Source organism: Onychomys torridus, chromosome 5 (assembly GCF_903995425.1).
Source record: "Onychomys torridus chromosome 5, mOncTor1.1, whole genome shotgun sequence".
In the NCBI taxonomy this organism is placed as follows: Eukaryota; Metazoa; Chordata; class Mammalia; order Rodentia; family Cricetidae; genus Onychomys; species Onychomys torridus.
Genome location: NC_050447.1, coordinates 71,752,893 through 71,776,387, shown reverse-complemented (window position 1 = coordinate 71,776,387; position 23,495 = coordinate 71,752,893). Strand labels below are relative to the sequence as shown.

Genomic DNA, 23,495 nt, shown 5'->3' with positions numbered 1-23,495 from the left:
ATATTCATTGCTCCCAGACCCTGTTTCCAGAGGAGCTTGGTCTCCTGTGTGGTCTCCAGGCTCAGAGGTAGCTGATTATCTGCCATCTCATCTTGGATGTAACATTCTGTGTGGCCTTCATCTCCCCTTCTTAGACCCCCCTGTGTCAGAAAGCAGGTACCAGAAACCTGGCTTTACAGCCAGAGTCACTCCACAGTCCCTGCGCCTGCACATACTTGTGATCTTTTCTGCTGCCCAGTTGTTGCCCATCTGTGCTTCCAGGACCTGGTGGATCTCTGCAGGTGCTTCCTGCCAGCATGCTGCTCTATAGTCATTGCATTGGAGTTGACATCACTCATGAAGCTACACTTCATGCCCTCACTGTCTCTTTTCCCATGTGTCATACACTGAACTGTTGATGTAGTCTTTGTGGGGCCAAGTTCTAGTCCTTTCTCTCCAGGTTGCCATCTCACTCATCCTCACTAAGCCATCTCACAGGCCACTGTGGTTGAGCCTCCATCTCCCTACTACGTGTTCATCCGCATGGACTGTGTTAACAGACCAGCTTAGTTTGTTCTGCTCATTCTCATCTGGGCCATCCCACCCCATCTTCCATACTGTCTTTAAACTCTCCTTGGACAGCAAGGCCAGCCCACAAACCACATTCTCCAGGCGAGTCACACTTCCTGCCTTGCCATCCAACCCAGCTGGTAAAGACCTGGAATAAAATGACCTCATCCCTCCTGGCCATGGTTGTTAGGTCTGGAATGGGCACCCAGCACAATGTCACTAAGCCGTAGAGAGGCAATAATTGCAAATGAATGGTCATGAAATATAGGCTAGGTCAGGACTCTGGATAGGCAACCTGTGAGCTAGTTCAAGGAAGGCAGCAGAAGTGGAGGAAGAAATTTGGTAGCAGGTCAGAAGGGAGTCCACTGGGCGGGGGAGGGGGGCACTAGTGGAGTCACGGACTGCAGGGACAAGTATGCATGTGCAAATGAGTCCCACTTCCACCTACTCACCCTACAGCTGCCGAGCCTGGGCAGCACCAGCCTCGGAACCTCCAGTGTCCTCTGGCTGCCATCCTCCGATGGCAATAAGTCCCTCTTTCCCTCACTGCCTCTTTCATCCTGTGAACATCCCTCTAGCTGGGAGCCCTGAGTCTTTTCAATGGCATCTCCTTTTCCACCGTGTCTGATAATGTTCTGACTCAGTTACTTTTCTTTTTTGCCGCAACAGATGCCTGACAGAAACAACTCAAAGGAAGAAGGGTTTGTTTGGCTCACAGTTTAAGAGGACACAGTCCATGATGGTAGGGAAGATGTGGCAGCTGGAGCCCAACCCCTGGTGCCTCTGCTTATTACATTTTGGCAGACTAGGAATCAGAGCACGTAGGCCTGAAGAGCATATTGGGTCTAACTCTAAAGTCCCAACCCAGGAGCCCACTTCCTGCAGGTAGACCCAACCTCATAAAGGGTCCCCAACCCCTCAAAATAGTGCCACAAGCTACAGACCGCTGTGCACACAACATTTAACTGTACTATGTACTTTTCTTCATCATCTGAGTTGTTGTCTCGTTGTCTTAGTTTCTTCAAACACAGGCCCTGTGCCTGCTTCTTGACAGGTGCCCAATGAGCCATTGAGTAATCAAGTAAACAGAAATAGATAATCAAAATCCATCTGCTCTTTGTGCTTCCTATGTAGACAATTTCCCCATGGTTGGTTTCTTTTCTCTGTTCAAGTGAATTGGGCCTAAGGGAGTGCAGTTAACCATACAGATACACACACACACACACACACACACACACACACACACACACACCCGAGGGGGGAGGGAGAACTGAAATACGTTCAGTTATCTTTGTTATAATTAACAGATCAGTATATGTACACCCCTGAGTCCTGCGGCTAGTCAGAAGCCATCTAAGAACAATTTCTTCCTTTCTGTAGTCTCATGGGCATGAGACTGCCATTACAGATATTTGGTTAATTTTAAAACTTATCCCACTTCGTGAGCTTAAAAGGTTTAGTTATACTATTTCTTATCTCAATAGAATTGAGGCAGGGCAGTAATAACAATGGGTCATTTTATTTGATTCAAAGCGTTTTCCTTACCGGAAGGAAGGCAGTATATAGATGAGTAAATGGGAATCTTTGCCATCATTTGCTAAATCAGTTCCATTCTGCAAAATCAGTGTGATACTGAAAATATGAATGATACATAAAGTTTTTTAGCCTCTGGCTGGTCACATTTTGTTGCATGTGTCATTTTTCAATGGGTCTAAATTCTTGCCTGCTCAGCAATAGAGCACTATAAGCTGCTTGTCTATAAGCGTGTTGCTCAGATAGCATGGTATGCCAGCCCATCCTGGAAAGGTTCCCTAAGCTTGATGATGGTCACCTAGGAAACTTCACACCACCAACTATGTGCAAGGTCACATGATGCTGCATTGTTTTAGGTGACACTAAAGGAAAAGCTCACAAAGAATACAGGCCACTAGGAGAGATGGATACCAGGGATAAAGGGAGTGGGGAAGGCCATTGGTCCCTGACATGTGCAGGAAACTTCAGCTGAAGGTTTAACATAATTACATCCAAATAAAATGCATTAATGAGAGCTTTTCTGTAAAAATAAAAAATAGTATCCACTTGTCCTCTCTGTAGAGAGAGACTAGATGGCATTTATGTAAATTCTAACCCTGTACACTGATAGAGTAATTCTCATTGGAGTAGGCAGAGTAATGAGTGTGCCTGCGAACATAAGCTACACAGTCAATACATGCTTCTAATAAGGCTGTCATGAGCAGTCAACAGCCCTTGCATTTTAAAAGTGAGGCAAGTAATCCTGCCATTAGTGTTGCTGTGGCTTCGTGAAGAAATCTTACAACAGTGAGAGGGCCGGACCCACTGAGTGACTGGCCAGCCAGGGGAATTTCCCTGAGACGAGGCTGTGTCTGAAAATGTGTTACTTGTAAAATGCTGGCAAATTTCTTTCAGACTTGTCATCAAGACTGATAAAAGGATGAAAAGAGAGAACATTTGTCGATTGTTTTCTTCAAGAGCAAGAGCCAGTTAGTTGAAATCTGGGGATAGGTTTAGGGGACAAGCCAGAATGGAATCCCAAGATGCTGAGATATGAAGGGTCTGGGGAGTTAGCTCAATGAGTTGAGCTAACTTGCCACACACACCTGATGGCTTGAGTTGGGACCTCCAGAACTCATATAAGAGACTGGCATGTGTCTGTGATCCCATGTGTGAACTCAAGTGACACACATGTTTGTAGTCCCAGCATTCCAACTGGGGATGTGGGAGATGAACTGGGGGCTCTCCAGAAGCTTGTGGGGCAGGCAGCCTGGCATTGGTAGCAGCAAATGAAAGAACCTGTCTCAAATAAATAAGATTGAAGATAAAAACTGACACCCAAGGTTATCCTTTGACCTTCTCCACATGCACACAGTCACCCAAGGTTGTCCTCTGACCTCCATGTGCACACACTGACACCCAAGGTTGTCCTCTGACCTCCACATACACAGTGTGTGGCATATGCATGCCTATGATCACATTCACAAACACATACTTTTTAAAGATACTAAGAAATGATGGAGACCAGACTGGAGACCCATCCTGTAGCTCCCCCAGCCCCCCAGAAGTTTCATATTCCCTGAACAATGCCTTTTGTTCCACAGAACACCTGCTGGAAGCCTCTCCTACCCCACATACACACTACTTTTAGCAGTCTCCCGTTTCTTGTTTCAGAGGGAAAAAGTAAAGATCTCAGGGAATGATATCTTCAATTCTTCAATTTTCTTCTTGTTCTTTTTCCTGTATGTGGTGATACCATTCCTTCCCACTGCTTCTCTGCCTGGCCATGAGTACCTTCACATTCCCAGTGGATCTGGTTGCCCCCCTCCAGCCTTCCTCCACATATGTGCAGACTCCTCCATCAGTGTTCTTTTCAGCCTTTCTTACCTCTCACTCTTACTCAAGATGTTGAACTTCAAAGAGAAACCCTTTGTATGACTCATTTTTCCTTCAAATGGCAACCTTGTTTCTTTTCCCTCCCAAAGTTTGGAAAAATTACCCTTTGCCACACACAAGCTCCCCTAAACATTGCCTCATGCTGTTCTTGAGAATGCTCTTGCTTACTTCCAGACTTGGGGTCATCTCTCCAATCATTCTCCCGCCTGGCTTCTCCCAGGCTTCACAACCTCATCTGTTTCTTCCGTCTTGCTCCCATTTCTCAACCAGCTCCCGTCTCTGCCCGCCACAGTGTTCATTTCTTCTCAGTTTCTGTCATTGGGGTTGTACTTCTCTGCCTACTTCCTATTCCAAAAGTGGTTTTCAACTCTAGCCCCCTGCTTCTGTGTTGACCCCTGGTGTCACTGCCTTTATTTGTATTTCTCACTTGAACCTTTTTACAGCAGACTCATCCTTAAACTCTTGCCACCCCTGGGCATTCTTCATGGGCAGACCAACTGAAGTCCAAGGTTGAGCTGGAGACGCCATGCCCTTTACAAGTCTCCTCTATCTGCAAGACAAGAGCCTATGCTTAGCTCACATATAGTTCCTCAACTTTCCCATGTGTGATATCTGCATCGCTGCATTTTCCCATTTGTTGTCTGATCTCATCTGCCCCTTCCAGCCCCCCAGACAGGGACCACCTAGGAAACTTCCTTCCTGAACAGTCAGTCACTCATTATTAAAGTTGACCTTGTATTTCTGTCTTCTCCCTCTTATTTTGGGATGTATGACATTATGATAATGAAGCCATTTTGTTCTCTGCCTCCCTTGTTCTTGAGTTCCAGGAATATAAGGGTTTTGTCCTTTTCTTGTTTATATAGCATGTGTCCACTAAACATGGGACTCTTCCTATGAATTGCTTATGTTATGAAGATTCATAGAATATAGGGTAAAAAGTTCTCCACTGTAGTGATTCCATATACCCTGGGGCATTTAGTAGTGTCTGAGGCCATTATGATTGTCACATCTTGGGGACTGCAACTGGCATTTGATGAATAGAAATCAAGGATGCTAGTCCATATATTAATATGTACAGGACAACTCCCAACAAAGAATTTTCTGAACCCAAGGTATTAATGGTCCTAATCCTGTTTCAATTAAGTCACAGCATGGCTGAAACATAGCAAGCTGCTGGGTATGATTCACCACATTCAGTGGTATTACTGAGTAGCAGATATATACTGGGTGCTCTTTTTTCTCATTGTGCCTCTGATTAAGAAGAAGTATAAACATTCACATAAATGTTATACAAGGAACAGTGAGTTCAAGACCTTAAGAGAAACACAGACCGTTGAGCTTGAGATGGGCTTGAGAGAAGCTATGCAGAAGAGGTGGACTTTGAGATGCATCTGAATGATACATAAAGTATGTAAACAGAGACAAGAAGGAGTTTTGGACATGGGACGAGCATGACCACATGCATAGAAACAGTCAGCCCCATGGTCCTGTTTAGCCAAATGATAGAGGCGGGTTGGTCATAAATAGAACATCTATTTTGAGCTAGACATTATGATAGGAAGGAATGCCAAATGCAAAGTTTTCTACATTTTCCAAGCACACTGACATTGGCCAAGTTACTTAACCTCTTTGGGATTTAATTTCTTCACCCAGGAGGGCAGGGTGGAATTCCTTCTTCCCAATCTGGTTATTTTTTATAAGCTCTACAGCACTGACTTGTGCCTCTCCATTATAAGAGATGATGCAATAGTTTGAGTCTCTCTTGATCGACTTATTTTTAATGTTTTGTCATCATGCATTTGCTCAGTGGTGAAGACTGGTGTCTTCTGAGTAGGTAAAGCACCTCTGAGCAGTCAGTGTGTCCCTGGGTGAAGTGGAAAAGGAGGTTAAGACTGAGGCAGAGGGCTGGTTGGGAGATGGGTGAGGCAATGATGGTGCATACGTCTAGCAGTCTGGAGAAAAAAGGGAGGAAATGTTAACAGAGGGAGAGTAGCCAGTCTTGGCACTTGCGTGACTGTGTAAGATGTTAGGAAGGGAAAATGATGTTGAGTTGGATCAAAACTGGGTGCTGGAGAGAACATCACTTCATTAAATGAAAGATGGTAGATGCTGATCCTGCAAATCCAGATCGATCTAGAAGACAGAGGAAAATGCAAGTGCAGGACTTAGGCAAGATCCCAGGACCAGAAAGGACTGTGGCTGTAAAGGGAAATCACTTAGGAGAATCATTATCCAGCAGAGTTGATGGATAGCAGCCCTTTGGGGGCTGTTTCGTCTAGAGCCAGGAGAAGAAAGAAAGGATTTTCATGAGAACTTGCAAGTGGGGATTTGCGAAGTCTGGGGAGAATCAGAGGCCAAGTATGAATACCAAGAAAGAGGGGACTCGTGGGTGAGGCTGATGAACACTGTGGCCCATTGTAAAGAGGTCAGGGGATGAAGGCTGAGAAGTGGTCATGGGGTTTGCAGATTATACAGTAGACCTTGCCATCATGTGCTGTGGGTGAAAGCCATGTCACTGAAGGCTGAAGGGAAGAAGACAGGCATTCATATATGGAGAGAGCAGAGTGAAAGTCATGTTTGATTATGACTTGTTCTTTGGATAGGGAAGACGTGAGCATGTTTATTGCTGAAGGAGGAATCACCAATGGACAAAGAGATTGTTGACAAAGGCAGGAACAGTTGGTAAAGGTTCATCATGGCATAAACAAGAAAGCAGAATTTAGGAGAGGGGCTTGGCTTGACCTTGGATGAAAAGAAGAGAAGAGGGAAAAAATAGAAGTTCAGAAAGAAAAAGTAGACGATCTGCTGTTTTTTGGTAAGTCAGGATGTAAGCATTTGAAAAGAGGATGGGGCCCTACATCTGAGGAGAAGAGAGGAAGTTCCAAGCAGCTGCTGATGGATTGAGAGGCAACCAGTGATGACAGGCAGGCTGGTCTGCTCCCTTCCTGCTCCCAGACAATCACATGAAGATTTAGCTACTCTAAAGAAAGATGGGTTAAAGAATACAGCGTCTTCCTCCAGCCCCACACATGCCCATTTAGGCCTTGTTTACCCTGTGGCCTGGTGTAGCCTATATATACCCTTAGATTCCTCGGATATCTTCTGGGCCATTTCACCAATCATAGGTTTTGCCTGTACTTGAGGGTGTGTGGGACTCTCAGCAGATGGCATCTGTGTCTTGCCAGTCATAGCAGGTGTCAGTTCAGCTGGACCCACCACTTCCTGTTCTTACAAGCCTGCCCCACCATAATCCTATGTGTGCCTACCTTCCAGCTACCACAGATGGCCCTGGTTGTCTGGTGACATCCCAGATTCTCCTATACAAAGAAAGGAAGAGGCGAGCGTGGGGAAGTGGGGCAGAAGAAGAGGTGCAAAGAGAATCTCCCATCAAAGTGGAGGCAGTCCACATGCCCCTCTCAGATGGAAGGGATGAGAGAATGACTTTTAGTGAGGCACCAAAGCCCCTGAGCTTTGGTTTGTGGTTCTGTGGTTCCTACTGCAGTTCCCTAAGTCCTTGTTGGATGTGTGTCTCGGGTCCAGTGTGAATCTCCACCTGCCTTTTAGCAGCCTCCCTCTTGCTGTGTGATTTTCCACTCCTCTCTGTCAGAGGAGCCTGCACCCAAATCTCAACTTTCCCATCTCATCAAAGTCATGCAGGGACCTGGATGACTCTGTTTGTGGATGCCTGGCTGGGATTCCACCTTCTCCCTTTACGCTCATGAATGCCACCTCCCTCTTGGCCCAGTCATGTTTAGATATGCCATGCTCTCTTTCATATTAGCTGGGTTCTTTGCTCTTCCTGATTGTGCAACCTAGGGACCTACATGGTGACATATTAGCTGAACAACATCAGCAGCTGCGTCAGCCATTAGTGGAAAAAATAATCCTGTGGAGTCAAGATGAAGAGATGAAAAGGGAGATGTTGACTCTTCACCTCAGAGAGCTCGGCGGAAATGGAGAACAAAAGAGGCAGGCAGCCTGTGCAGCCAAGTGGGTAAAGGGGTGAGAGCGGACAGCTCCCATTGGGGCCCACAGAACCAGTAGATTTGCTGAGGGATAGAGTGCAGATCCAGGAGACAGCAGAGTTCAGAAGACTGAATTAAGACATGATGGTGTAAGGGGATCCATGGAGGCTGGCACTTTGTTTTAGAAATGAAGACAGGGCATGGGTAGCCTGGCATTAGACTGACAGATATGTGGAACAGGTGACCAAAGGGAGGGAGCAGTGACTTTGGGCCCTGGCTCCCTTGGCTTTAGGACGGAGCCTGTGTTTTACCAGCCTTTGGGGAGGATAGTTGGTTAGTGGGTTGGAGCAGGTAGAAGCATGTTCTACCATTTTAGCCATATACAGACAAGAGTAGCCCAGAGAGCCCTGGCCCAGATCATGGCTGTAATTCCTTCAGGCTTCCACAGCCTTAATTTGTCAGTTCTCTGAGCTCTGAAACCCCCTTATCACAGAACATTTCTAGGAAGGCTGCCACACTTCCCATCCTAGAAGTTCGAAGGGAGCCTCATCTCTGAGTGAGGGTGGTATTCTCTCCTCTGTGCATTGTGAGGAGGGATAGAAGCACCCTCAGCTGAGTGCAGCAGAATGAAGTCAACCCAAGCTGGGGACACATCGTTTTAATTTTTAGGACATCTTTGCCAGGTTTGTACAAAATTACTTCTCACCTTCATGTCTGGTTACTGTCACCATTATAGTAGGTAAAAATAGGCATCATAATAACATCTGGACAAAGGTAAACTCTAAGTGACACCATAAGGCAGCTGACCAGGCCACTCCAGTGGTCACACAAAGGGATGGGGTCGGGGGAAGGAGGACCACTTTGCATCACTGCCAAATCTGAAACATCATCTGTGTCAAGTGGGAAGCACTCCAGAGGAACAGAGCCCATGTCATGTCACACGGCAGCTTCCTCAGGAAGAAAACAGTTTGTGTGTGTGTGTGTGTGTGTGTGTGTGTGTGTGTGTGTGTGTGTGTGTGTGTGTGTCAGGGAGGGAAGGGTGAAGGGAACTCTTATTTGCAGCCCCTTGTCCAGCTTCAGTTTGATCGATGGCATTCAACCAGATTTCTCCAGGAAGTTGGGAGATGGTCTTGTAGTGGTATCAACGCTTATCTCTTGCATTGCTTATGTAAAGAGATTCATTGCCATTTCCTTGCTTCATTTATTCAGACTCTCCCAAAATGTTACCCTATCCATAGCCAAATGCCGCACAGTGGGAAAGACTGGTCGCAAATAGAACTTGAGGAAAAGCTTTTTGTTCAAAACCTAAATAACATCCTGTGTCCAAACAAATGTGACAATGGGCTGTTATGTCTCGCCCCATAATAGTATGTTGTCACATCCCTGTGTCCTGGATGAATGAGGGATGGCACACCATGTGGGAAGGAGCAGGGGTGGGGGAGGAATGTTGGAGCCCTAGAGAAGCCTTTTGTGGCTTGGCATTTTCTGAAATGGAAACTGCCCCCTTGGGGAGGTAACTCAGAGGTTGATCCCTACAGGTGCCCAGCCACAGCCTCGAGTTCATTTCCAGAGAAGGGCCTTGAGGTTGCCCGAGAACACCAGCTACAGTGACCTCACCGCCTACCTCACTGCCGCCAGCTCCCCATCAGAGGTAGACAGCTTCCCTTATTTGCGAGGATTGGATGGAAACGGGACAGGTAATTTGAGTCTCTTCTCTTTGGGGATGGGCCTTATTCTTTCTCTGTGAGTTTTGACTACGGCAAGAGGTACTCACATTAAGTGGAGAGGGAGCAGGGCCTTGACCTCACGGGTTCTGGGTTGATATTGTTACCTTTTATCAGCTTCAGGAGGCATCCAGTCTGCACCACTGAAGAATGGCATCTGTAAATTGGCTTCCTTGAGCCCTTCAGCAGTTACCAGGGGCCTGAAGCTCCTTCTCTGGGCTTTCCTTTGTTGAACTAAATAGTTTAGCTCAATTGAAATTGTACTTTTGTTAAAGTATGAGATCAGAAATAGAGGGTTTCTGCCCCGCTGATCTCTGCCTACACCACTTACCTCCTGAATGTATTGTTGGTGCCACAATGTCTCACCCAGTTTTCCAGCAAGAGACACTCAGCCCCACCCTCTCATCTGCTGTGTGCCCCAGCTGGGAGGGGAGGGGGTGGTTCCAGTGACATCTAGAGATGAGCAAGTGGCATTCCATGCTCCACTGCAGATGGATCACTGAGGTGTGGACATGGTCCGTCAGTTCTGTCTGTGGCCATCAGCTTTCACCCATGTCTTCCTCTCTGCTTTTGGATGCTCACCATCCTTTCCTTTCAAAGGGCATTTGGGAAGGTCCCTGGGGAGGCTCTCCATAGCCTGCCAGAGAGGAGCCAGGCTTTGAAGTTGATTTGGATCTTCTGGCTGATCATCACTAAGTGAGCTCTGTCAGCACCACTGCTCTGACAAGACACAGACCTTACAGGATCAGGGAAACCAAAAGCCACCAGCCAGAAGAAGAGCAATAATTCCTTATCAGAGAAAGACCAAAGCTGTGCCTTCCTCCTCTTGGGTGACAGCATGGTCCTCAGGCCTCTACCTGCTGCAGGAGAGGTTCCAGGTCTTGGAATTCTGAATCAATCAAACTCTGTTTCTATCTCTGTCTCTGTCTCTCTGTCTATTTCTCTGTGTCTCTGTCTCTGTCTCTCTCTCTCTGTGTCTCTCTGTCTCTCTCTCTGTCTCTGTCTCTGTGTGTGTGTGTGTGTGTATCTCTCTGTGTGTGTCTCTCTCTCTGTGTCTCTGTCTCTCTCCCTCCCTCCCTCTCTCCCTTCCTCCCTCCCTCTCTCTCTCCCTCCCTTTCTCTCTCCTTGTGTCTTTTCGTCACCCTTTGTGTTTTAGACTTGGCATGAAATTGAAAAGCAGACATTAGTGTTAAATACTGCTAGGTATATTGCACTTCCCAGGGATGCTTTGATTAAAACTTTCATAATTTTCCAAGATTTTTGCATGAACTTGTGATTCTAAAAAGGCGCATAAACCTTAAACATCTCATCCATTTCAGCTTGTGAATAGATTTCTAGTTGGAGGAAAGGTACTCGGTGATGTGTTGCTTTTCCTCCATCTGTGGTTCTTATTTTGAGAAATGTTTCTCCCTTTCATTATCGAGGACTGATGACCTGATTTGCCGTCAAATAGATGTGTAGTAGTCATCTATGGTAAACTTTCTTGAGGAGAACCATATCAATTCAGGAGCCTGGAGACTTTTCGTTTGAGGTCCTCATAGGCTTCATTCAGTTTTCCCAGCGGAAGGAAGCCTAGTCAGAAACACAGCGAAGGGGAGCAGCCTCACTCCGCCTCCACTCCATGCTCCTTCCCTCTCGCAGTAGTGCCTGAATAAATTATGGAACCCAGAAGAAGAACACAAAAGCACAGGACTATTGATTTTTTTTTTTCTTTTTAGAAACGCTTTGTTTTAAAAATAAGTCTATTTCAGAGGGAAGAAAAAGTTGGAAGGTGACATTAAACTGCTTTTCCAGTGACGTAATTGATCAGTTGCCTGAAAAAAGATAAAAGTTTTTCTGAGACCCACTAGGAAAGGGAGCCACCCCATAGTGTATCTGCATGTACCCTGGGAGATGGAGGAGCCTGGGCTCCATGGAGCAGAGAGAGCAACTGGAGCCCAGTGAGTGTGGGATCAGGCTCTCTTTTGCCCCTTAGTCACTAACCTTCTCCTACACATGCCAGAGATACTCTGCCTTCTAGATCACACTCTTCTCCTAGTCCCTGAGAAAACACACAACTCTTTACCATTGCCATGGGGCTCAGTGAAATGACCTCCACTACCCACTCCAGGAGATACAGAGGGCAAAATGGCTAAAGTATAGCATTTTGCTGACCCAGAAAAGTTGGTGCAAGATGACCTCATCTTTTATCCAAAATGTCTGAATGCTGAAGTGTTTTGAATTAGGATCCATTTTTTTAATATTTGCATAGACTTCACCAGAAGTATTGTGGCACCTAACTTTTGAGTTTCAAAGAACTTCAGACCTCAGCCTGGTACTAAAACATGAGGACAAAGAGAATCCTAAGGGTTTGTTTGGTTAAAAAAAAAAAAAAAAAAAAAAAAAACCTGTCTTGTTATAAGCAACCCATTGATCAGAAGCCTAAACGGACACCATCCAGTGGTTCGTGCCTCTCCTAACAAAAGATGTGTAAGAGAAATAATTTAGGCCTCTAAGTCTGAGTCACTCCAGAATAAAGGAAGTGGGAGGGTAGAGGGAGAGACATGGGGTGGTGTAGAGTAGGATCAGGCATTTCATGGAGCACTGAGAGAGGAAAGCCTCCAGAAAGCAGAGGAGAGACCCACATGTCTTAGAGCAGCTCCTCCCTCTCTCCCTTCCTCCCTTCTTGCCTTCTTTCTTTCTTTCTTCCCTCCCTCCCTTCCTCCCTTCCATTCTTCTTTCATCTATTCTCTTTCTTTTTTCTTCTCCTCTCTTCAGGGTCCCAGTGTGTGACCCAGGCTGGCCTTGTATTGGCATTCCTGGCTCAACCTACAAGGTGTGAGTACCAGGTACTAAGTACAGGTGAACAGCACCATACCCACCTCAACTGGAGCTCTTTAAAAGTAGTGGGTAAGGACAGGGAGATAAAGCATATTATTTGCAGCGAATCTGCTCATTTCTGCAGTGTTTACTTCTGAATGCATACAGCTGAGAACATTTTTGTCCATACACTCAAGAGGGCATCTCACCTACCCTCCATCCTTAGTTGTGAAGATCAGAGAAACGGCCCTCAGAGGAGTGGAGTAACTGGCAGGGGCAGCTGGTTCCAGAAACCCATCTCCCTAGATCAGGGAAATGCAAGATGAAGAGAAAAGAGAATGTAAAGACACTGAGGAAGAAGAGCGGAGGTGCTGTTTCTAGAACTTTCTTTCTACCTCTTTGCAAGTGATTTCTGCGGTCCTACTGCATGGGGCTGAACAAAATGAAACAGCACTTCTTAGTTGGAAACCTTGTGTCTGCAATGTTTATACAGCATCCTGTGAGTTACCTAATGTCTCTGGGGTTTAAATACTATCTTGTTGAAAGGTTCTCACATGAGCAGTATGAGGCAGGCTTGGCTTTGCTGTCCTGTCACTCTAAGCTCTGGATATGTGTGTGTCTCAGTCCACAGGGCTTTTTTGAGAGAAGTGTGGTAAATTCTGATCTTTGGTTTTCTTATCCCAAAATGAAATGGTCTCTAAACTAAAAGATTCCTGACCTTGACTTTGTGATTTCAACTTAAATCTCTGGAAGAAATCTTTTAACAGGCCTTAGCCGTCATGGGCGTACAGTGGTCATTGTTGTTTATAAATTACTCCATGGAGGACTTAGCCACTAAATCATTGTTGAAACTGTAAAGTTCACTACATTTGCTTTGAATATTTATTCTTAGTCCAGATTGGAGATTAGCATGAGCTCAGATAGGTAGGTTATTATATAGGAAGTATATACTTATGTGTGCTCTCCATAAACATATTATAATCTGTCTTTCTGCTTCCCAGTAAAGCATAATGTAAATAGAAGCAGCAGTAAATAAACCATAAATAGTATTATATAAGAGATCCTGTATTATAAAATACCTTAACATTTTTATCACTAAGAAATCCAGCCTATTAAGGCAAAGATATAAAATTATGACAGAATGTATTTTGTGTGATGTTGCATTTCACTAAAGAAAAATCCAAAATGGATTAAGTGTATGAAGATCACTCCCATAAGCGTTCTCTTAATTTATCTATAGACATTCACTAAAGCACTGGCTTGGATCAAAGGTCTCTAATGGAGAATAACTGAGATATCAAATTCCTTTTAAACAGACCAAAATAACAATGGCAACTAAAACAACACATACATATTTCATGGCTAAGTTTCAATCGTGTACTTCCGGGAGAAGCAGTTAATATTTTGAAACAATCCTTGATGAAAACTTTTGTTTAAAACATGGTCTCTAAAATATGTGTTTTTATGGTGCTGACTTTTTACTGGTTTGTGTATTATATATGTTATAGATGTATGTCTTGTGGTATACACAGAGCTTTTGTTTTGTTTTGTTTTTTCCAGACAGGGTTTCTCTGTGAAGCTTTGCGCCTTTCCTGGAACTCACTCTGTAGCCTAAGGCTGGCCTTGAACTCACAGAGATCCGCCTGGCTCTGCCTCCCGAGTGCTGGGATTAAAGGCATGCGCCACCGCCGCCTGGCTGCACAGAGCTTATTTTGAGAACCTTTTCTCTGTAGCTTCCCCAAGCTCTGTATCTTGTGTGAGAGGAAAGTCCTTTCCACTACGGCTGTACTCTCAACCCTGGAGAGGCTGAAGCATGGTGATTGTGAGTTCCAGGCCACAGGGTGAGACCTTGCCTTTAAAAAAGAAGAAAGGAAGGAAAGAAAGAAGGAAGGAGGGAAAGAGGAAAGAGAAGGAAGGGAGAAGAGAGAAAGGAAGGGAACAGAGAGCAGAGGCAATGCAAACACAGTTGGTTACAACTGGCAGACTCAGACTGGGGCCTCAGCTCTGCCGTGAACTAGTGTGTGCCCTCCAGGAAGCTACTGCCACATCCAAACTTCTTCCTTCCAGGAAACAGTACACGGTATGACTTGACCCCCGTCACAGCCGTCAGTGTGCACTTGCTCAGCAGTAATGGAACACCGGTGCTGGTGGATGGCCCCATCTATGTCACTGTGCCCTTGGCCACGCAGAGCAGTCTGAGGCACAATGCTTATGTCGCAGCATGGCGGTTTGACCAGAAGCTGGGTAAGCAAGAGTCCCTGAGCATCCCCTCTGGAGTCTGATATTTGTCTTTTCTGGGGTTTTTTGTTTTGTTTTGTTTTTTAAGGAGGATCTTTAGTTGTGAGAGCTAAAATTGGCTTTCCTAATCTTCCCCTTTTAGTTTCTCTGAAGGTTCTATGATCTCTCTTGGTTGTGTGGGGGTTTTTTGTTTTTGTTTTTTGGTCTCCTAAATAAAGGAAAAATATTTGCCAACATTGTTTGAAACAAGGAATAGTCCCCATGATCCTACAACCTAGAGAAAAATGCTAATCTATTTGTAATTCTCTTAGTCATTTGTCTGTACACATATGTGTGTGTGTGTGTGTGTGTTATCAATTGCTGCATAAGAAGTTACCCTAAAATTTATCAGTTTATGATAGCACTAAGCATCTCCTGCCTCACAGTTTCTGAAGTTCATGACGGTGGCTCAGGCTCAGGACCCCAGCAAAGCTACAGGGGGCCTGTCAGCCAGACCTCTGTTGAGCGTAAGTCAAGATTCTACTGGGCCTGGCAAAGCGTGCTCAGGACTCTGCTGTAGTCACAGGTTGACTGTAGTCCCTGCCGGCTGTTGGCCAGAGATTTCTGCTCTTTGCAACGTGGTCTTCTGCTTAAGGCTGTTTGCAATGTGGCAGCTGGCTTTCCTCTGAGCCAGTGACATAAGAGAAAGTAAGATGACGGTTTCTCAGGTACTTGCAATAGAAACTAGCCAGCCTAGGAGTGGCCACCGGGTAGGTCAGTGGAAATGGTTTCAGAATTGATCTGTCTTGTGCTTTGCAGCAGACAGCAGCAGCATTATTCTGCAGTTTGGGTTGGGATGATGCAGTTTTCCACTCTGTTAATACAACACAATTCAGTTCATCAATCCCTTACAATTAGGGGTGGGGGGTGGACTATTCTAAGGCTGTGGTAAATACCTTTGTAGCTAAATGTTTGAATGTTTGTGCACAGCCGGGATTACTTTTCAGAGTCCTGTGAAAGTTGAGCTTGTAACCAGCTTTTAACTATCAATATAACACTGTTAAACCGCACATGAAGATTAGTGAAAGGTTTTGTTTGGTTGGTCGGTTCGTTTGGTTTGGTTTGGTTTGGTTTGGTTTGGTTTGGTTTGGTTTGGGTTTGGGTTTGGGTTTTTTGAGATAAAGTTTCTCTGTGTAGCCTTAGCTGTACTGGAACTAGCTCTGTAGACCAGGCTGGCCTCAAACTCACAGAGATCTGCCTGCCTCTTCCCCAGGTGCTGGGATTAAAGGTGTGCACTACCACCACCTAGCTAATGAGAATTTTTATATCAAACAATATTTTTTAAATACTTAACTCCTTGAATCAGTCATAACATAATTTTAGCAATTACACTTGAAAATAAGTATCTTTTGGGCTTTCATGGAGTTTTTGATTTGTAACTTCCCAAATAATTAATAGGCTCCATAGTAACTTTTAAAACTGGTTCAGTTTTTGTTGTTGTTGTTTTGTGTGTGTGTGTGTGTGTGTGTGTGTGTGTGTGTGTATGTGTGTGTTTGTGTGTTTTCCTTTCTAGAGCTTTATTGGGAGGGAGAGAGAGAGAGAGAAAGAGAGAGAGACTGCTTCAGTTTTAATGGCTTTATTAAAGTTGACATCACTAGGTGGATTGTAATACTGTATTAATGTATACTACATCTCTTAGTAAGTTTCTTCGTTAGTTTCTGTTGCTGTGATAAAAACACCATTACAAAAGGAACTTGGGCAGGAAAGTGTTATTTCATCTTATAGCTTGTGGTCCATCAAATCAGGCTTTCTTGCCAGATATACTACTAGTACATACTGAAATCCCAGCATCCAGAAGCTGGAGCAAAAGGGGTCCTGTGAGTTTGAGACTAGCCTGAGCTACACAGCAAGCTCCTTGTCTGAAAACAACAGAAAAAAAGAGCAGCACTTCTCAGATTCACCTTCTTGTCCTTCTCTGGGTTTCCTATGGCTGGGCTGGGAAACCATCATATCAGGTTCTTGCATCATCTGGCTGCCTCCCATTTCCCCTCCTTCCATTGGGCCTGCAGTAGTCCTGCTTAGGTTACCTTCAGAGCCAAAGACTGCACTCCTGTGTGGTGCTTTCTCAGAACAGCATGGAAGGAGCTTGGTCCATAGCGTGGCAAATAGGTCTCTTTGGAGCTGGGCCCTGTCTGTTTCTCCCTCCTTCCCAGTCATTCTCCAGACATACTGACTCTTCCCCAGACTTACTGACCCTCAGGCCTTGCCACTTTACAAGCAAACCCCTCAAAGCTGTTCTGGTGCCTATCGCAAATGCTCTCCCAATGTCATGTGCTAAAAGCTTGGTTCTCAGTAGATGGTGCAATTGGAGGGGCTCATACTTTTAGGAGACAGGGCCTAGGGGAAGGAAGTAGGTCACTAGGCGTGACCTTGAAGGATCCTGGCCTCTTCTATTCCCTGATTCCCAGGCACTGTGAGGTAAGCAGCTTTGCTCTGCCATGTGTAATTCACCATGATGAGCCATGCTACCCCAAACCCGAGAAGCAACAGAGCCAACTGACCATGAGCTAAAACTTAATGAACTGTGAACCAAAACGTCTCTTTCCCCCTTTTGAGGTGTTTATCTGAGATACTTTGTCACAGCTTTGCACAGCTAACTGAAATCTCTCTGCCTCAGTGTCACTGAACCCCTTCTGCTCATGTGTTTGCCTCAATGGTACTAGTTGTGTGTGGAACAGTGACTGTGAACCTGCTTGGCCATTACCTGTTCCTACAGTGTCCTACCCGCTTTTGTGTGATTAAGACTAGTTCCTGGTTAAAGTCCTCCATGATCAGATAAGGATATTTGCAACATTTTAAAAAAATCAAAATAGGGGCTAAAGAGGTGGCTTCTCTGCAGAGAAACCAAGTTGGGTTCCCAGCACCCATTAGGGTAGCTCACAACCACCTGTAACTAAAGCTCCAGAGGACCCAACATCCTCTTTTGGCCTCCACAAGCACGTCACACATACACATAATTAAAAGTTAAAAAAAGAATAAATTCTTTTTTAAAAGTCAGAAGAATAAGATATAACATTTGGAAACAAGATGATGGATACGTGTGTGTGTGTGTGTGTGTGTGTGTGTGTGTGTGTGTGTGAGAGAGAGAGAGAGAGAGAGAGAGAGAGAGAGAGAGAGAGAGAGAGATTAGGAGAATAGTTACATTAACATTGACATTGAATTCCACGCCCCCCCCCCACAAATCCTGGAGCTTATGCCCTTACTATTATTATTTCCTCCTTCCTGATTCCTTATTCTTCAAATGAATATATTTGAATATGAGTAAATAGGGCTGGGATGTTAAAATCTACATTCCTAATGCTATGATATGAAGCTCTCTCTAGAATTTGTTGTATATCACATGTGCCATGACAGCCTGAGTATATTAAAGAGCATGCTTGCTCTCATCAGTGTATTCTGCATATAGCTAACAATGAATTTTTATTTAAATAATCTTTCTATGTCATAGGCTATAAAATGTCTCCCCAAATATACCATGTCCTGATTCTGGAGCCCTATGAATGCCATATTATGTTGAAGATGTGATTAAGGATCTTTAGGTGGAGAGGTGAACCTAGATTATCCAGACGGACCCTTTGTAGTCACAAGAGGCCTCAGAAGAGAGAGGAGACGGGGTCAGAGTTAGAGGAATTTGTAGTATGACCAGCAAGCAGGAGTTGGGGTAGCATGCTTTAAAAATGGAGAATGGAGCCATAATCCAAGGAGTACAGGTACACATTGGAAGCTGAAAAGAAGAGGCCAGGAAGTTTCCCTTCAAACTCGCCCTGCACACACCTTGGCTTCAGCACAGAGGAGCTGGTTTTGCTTTCTGACCTTCAGAAATACGATAATAAATCTGGGAGATATTAAACTCTTTATATTTGTGGAAACTTGTTACAGCAGCAACAGAAAACCAATGCAATATAGAAATCAGTAAAAAGCGAAGGCACATTGTGGTAAACCTGTGGTAATCCTCATGCGTTGATCCTTTTTACATTGGGCTCTTCATTGTATGCTTGACCTGTTTCCATTAAATGGCCTTTTAACTTAACATCTCCCACAGAAGACCTGACAGGCAAATTCCTATTAGTTAGGAATTTGTTCTGTGCACAGAGCGAAGCCAACATCTGTATCATCACTCAAAAATAATACAATTAATTAATGTGTTTTTAGAGAACTTTCAAATATAATGGACATCCCAAAGAAAACATATGTTCTTCCACTTCCTCAGCTCAACTGAAGCCTGTCTATTTCATAAGCTGCTTCACTGTCATAGTGAATCAATAATGTCCTTTTCCTATTAAAATGTTTCAGTTAAATAAGAAGTTCCAGAGCCTGCCCCGTCAGTGCAGGAGGAAGAAAATGCAGCAGGCTCTTTTAAGCTTATCCCATAACTTACTATTAGTTATTATTTGTGGCTGGAATACTCACTTGAAATCGTTTAATTCTTTAAATTATTTACTTTGGGGGTGAATTAAAATAATTGCCAATTCCAAATTGTTAAATAGCCAGAAATAGCAAGTTATGACTCCATTAAGAAGTTCTCACTTGAATCAGGGTCCCTTAGCTAGAGCCTGGAAGCCAAGCATGATTTTTATATTTTTTAAAGATTGAAGAAAGAATTAGAAAATGGAGGAGAAAGGGAGAATGGGAAGATGAGGCTAATGAGCACAAAGTTCCCTCCTGCACAATAACAAGGTTCTAGAAATAAACTCTACAGCAGTGCCAACATGGTTGACAATGCTGTGTTCTTAAATTTTGCTGAGAGAACGTGTCCTGTTGTCATCAAGAAAATGATACCTGTGAGGTGACTGCACATTGTTTATTTTGACACACACACCAAAACAATAAGTTTATACAGCTTTTATCCACCAGTTATAGTTGATTAAAATGGAGACATTAAAGATCTTAGAACACGTGAAGAGCATATAAAATGCATAAACACACACACACACACACACACACACACACACACACACACACACACACACCTAAATAAAGTTTTATTGGAGCACAGCCATGTCCATTTGTTGGTGAATTGCCTGTGTTTCCATCCTGTGACACCCAGTGAGTATTGTCACTGCAACACCAACTCACGTCCTACAAACGAAAAGGATTTACTGTCCAAGCCTTTTACTGAACAGCCATGTGACTCCTGACTTAACCCCTTAGCTGAGGAAGCTCTGTTGACGTACTGTTACATGCGGAGTGTCTTCTCTCTGCAGAAGGGGACTGGGTGCTGACTCAGCTGACACCTTGTTTCCTGTCACCTAAGCAGATGCCCTGCGTTTCCTGGAGTGACAGCTGGTCTGGGTGGCAGGCCCTCACTGTAGGGTGGAACTTCCCGGTCTTCCACCTCTCTCTCAGTGTGGCTTCTGTGTGGAAGATAAAGCCGCATTTTTAGTACTGATCCAGTGACTTCATGTTTGACTCTGACTCAGATCTTGTATCCAAATGGGTAACTGCGAAAGTGCTCATAGGAGAGACTCAGAGGTCTCTTGCTCCCACCATTAGAGGGGACGATATTTGATGTGGCCATTTAGTTATAGTTGCCTTTAAAAAGGTATTTTTAGAGATGCATTTTATTATTTTTAAATGGTACGGGGATGCCAGGTATGAGGGTGGGGGTGCCTGTGGGGACCAGAAGACAGCTAGAGTACAGGCTGCCGTAAGCAACCATGTGTGTGAGGAACCAAACCTGGGTCCTCTGGAAAAGTAGCCAGTGCTCGTAACCACTAAGCCATCTCTCCAACTCCCAGAAGCCTGTTTTTAATGGCCACAGTTGTCTTTACTTTTTTTTTTTTTTTTTCCTGCTTTTGGAGCAAAGAATTTCCCAGTACAGAAATTAGCATCTTTATATTTCAATCTCTGTTGTCAGAAGACGACTTTATTGACCTCTTTACAGCCCTGTCATTTGGCTCATCACCACATATATATACCCTCAAAGGACTTGTTTGAAGAAACACAACATGCATGTTCTACATTGAAAACATTTACATGTATGTTCTCTGTGTGTTGTGCTGGAATGCCACTCGCTTTACACAGCAAAGGAGACTCTGCCTGGCAGATAGAGGTCTTACCTTTTGAGGCATTAACAGGGTTCTCTAACCTCAGATCTTCTCATCATGCTGTGTCCTACGGCCCATGGAGTTGGCACCTGGTCAAGTGAGCAGTGTCCACACTTTGTTAGTTGTGTGCAAGAGCCAGTTTGTTCTTTAATATAAGCAGGTTTTCTGCCCACGCCTGGGGAAGAAAGTCGGTCGTGGCAAATGTGTGTTATCTGGGGCTTTCTGGACAGGAAGGGCCAACTATGTCCACTCCTTATTATGGACATTTATCCTTTCCCCGTGTTTAACTAGGGCAGCAGATGGCTTTCTGGAGTATGGGGTTGTATGACTTGTTGCCCTAGGGAATGATCATTTATGAATAAGCAAACCAGGTCAGCAGTTTGAATTGAAAGTGACTGATCCTGAGTAATCAAAACACCAATAATGTTTTAGATTTTGGATTTCACTTGATTTATTTGAATCCTCTTATTCCCGTGAGATGACTGAAAGAAAAGCCTACCCTGAGTGGAGCTATGTTGTGAAATCCAGTTTTAACTGCCTTCCCAAACACAGCAGGCAGAGAGTATGTGTGGGTTGCTACAGAAATGATGGCTGCTGAACCAGCGTCTTACCACGTCTGGCGCATCTATAGCAGGTGCTCAGTCATAATTGGCCTGTGGAGTGGATCTGCCTCCCCCTCCGCTGGGACATGGCTGCTGACACTATGCTGGTCTCCATAGTCTTTTAGGTAAGTCATGGCCAGCTTGCCCCTGGAGGTGGAGTTTATTTAAATGCAAATCCATTTCATTTGTTTGTCAGTGTAGGTCCATTGATGTAGAAAGCATATTGTAGGGGTGTTAGTTGGGGAGATCAGGTAGGGGGTGTGCAGAGGAGAGTGAGAAATATCTGCACTATTCTTTCAAATTTGATGCGAACCTAAAACTGTTCTTTAAAAAATGAAGTCAAAATCATTTTTATATGCCTCTCTGACCTTGAGTGTGATCAAAGATCATCTAGGTCACCAAGAATAAGTTAGAGACTGCCAAGGACTTGTTTAAACATGTTTTCAACGCTAACCCAGAACTCTGGCGTGAAGAAATAGATAAGATATACAGATATTTAAAATCATGTAAACATTAAACTGTGTGTCTAGATGGAGGATCTCAGAGTGGTATGTTGTGGTTTGACTGATGCTCTGTGCTAAACTGTTAATTTGTCTAACAATTTAAATACATGTTTTTCTGTGTGGTTACCTTTAGAACTATATGTACTATCTTCCCCCCCCCCCACCCCCCAGAATAACAGATGTAACAGTTAAGGGTATTAAATAAAGGAAGGGATTGGCTTACCTAAGAGTGATGTCAGGGGCGGTGGTGTCGCACACCTTTAAACTCATCACTCGGGAGGCAGAGCCAGGCGGATCTCTGTGAGTTCAAGGCCAGCCTGGGCTACCAAGTGAGTCCCAGAAAAGGTGCAAAAAAAGGTGTCTCTAAAAACAAAAAAACAAAAAAAAAGAGTGATGTCAGTATATCCCTAAGAAAGACAAAAAGATCATTTCCCAGGGAAGATTACAATGGAAAAACAAAGAAACATCCTCACTGTGGAGCAAGAATGACCTTGAACTTGTGACCTTCATGCCTCTGCCTCCAAGAGATGGGGTTTTAGGTACACACCTGGTTTATAGAGTGCTGGGGAACTGAAAGTAGGATTTTGTGCATGCTAGAGAAAGGGCTCATTTCCGAGGTATGAAGATCAGCCTGAGAGGGAATTGGGTTTTGATGAGATTTGTAGGAGGGGAGGGGATAGTTTGTCGGCAAAGAGAACTGGTGGAGCTGGGGTGACACTGGGGTAAATGCTTAGCACCCAGTGAAAACCTGGTCTTGACAAAGGTCCTGGGGCAGGGCTACAGACTGTCCAAGCCGATTTGCTTTTGGAGACTAAGATGAGGGGTGGGGTAGGGTTTCTTGCTGTGGATCTGTTAGCACTCCATTGCAAAGTTCTGCCCCTAAGGATGGGAATTAGACTTAGTAATACTTGTGCTGCTCTGTGGGCTAATCTAAGAAGAGGGACAATTGTTTTCCAGCGTTGCCTAGCAACTCAGCAAACAGCCTTGTAATATCCATGCATTTGCAAGCATTGTTAAGGCTTTTGTGTTGGTGGCCTCCTTGGAAAGATAATTTTCAGAAAATTAGTTCTTGGGTAGCTGTGGTTTGGGGCACTTTTGTTTTAAAACTCTATTCTTAGGGTGTTGGTTTTCTTAAAGTATCACTTTGTGTAGAACTAGCATTTACCAGGCTTGGATTTAACCAAAACCATTTTTAGCAAGCCTGACAAATGAGTATTGTCTGATTTTGTGGTTGGATAGTTTACAAGTGAGTCTTTCTCAGAGAAACCCCGAAATTCTTTGACAGTTAACCCCGAGTCATTGATGGGGTTGGTGGGGTATGTGTGGCAACTGCATATCCTTCTGCCGGCTTTTCTAACACCAGGAAGCATCTAGGCCTTCCCGTGTGCTACTGTGTGGCCTGTGTAGCTAGAGTTGTCCTGGTCCTGCCTGGCCCATGGTCAGGACAAATCTCTCACCCACCAGTCCCGCAGCCGTGCAGACCCAACCAAGTAAACACACAGACACTTACATTTCTTATAAACTGTATGGCTGTGGCAGGCTTCTTGCTAACTGTTCTTATATCTTAAATTAACCCATTTCTATTCATCTGTAAGTTGCCATGTGGCTTGTGGCTTACCGG

The 23,495-nt window shown here is 44.5% G+C and overlaps 1 protein-coding gene across 1 annotated transcript in view; it reads left to right on the top strand.

Moving 5' to 3' along the window:
* Fam171a1 (family with sequence similarity 171 member A1) overlaps positions 1 to 23,495 on the top strand; it is a 126,284-nt gene that overhangs the window by 79,353 nt on the left and 23,436 nt on the right. Inside the window, exons 4-5 of the mRNA XM_036187760.1 lie at positions 9,461 to 9,619; positions 14,513 to 14,689. Of these exons, the coding sequence (XP_036043653.1) occupies positions 9,461 to 9,619; positions 14,513 to 14,689 (336 nt within the window). The remainder of the gene's footprint in view (positions 1 to 9,460; positions 9,620 to 14,512; positions 14,690 to 23,495) is intronic.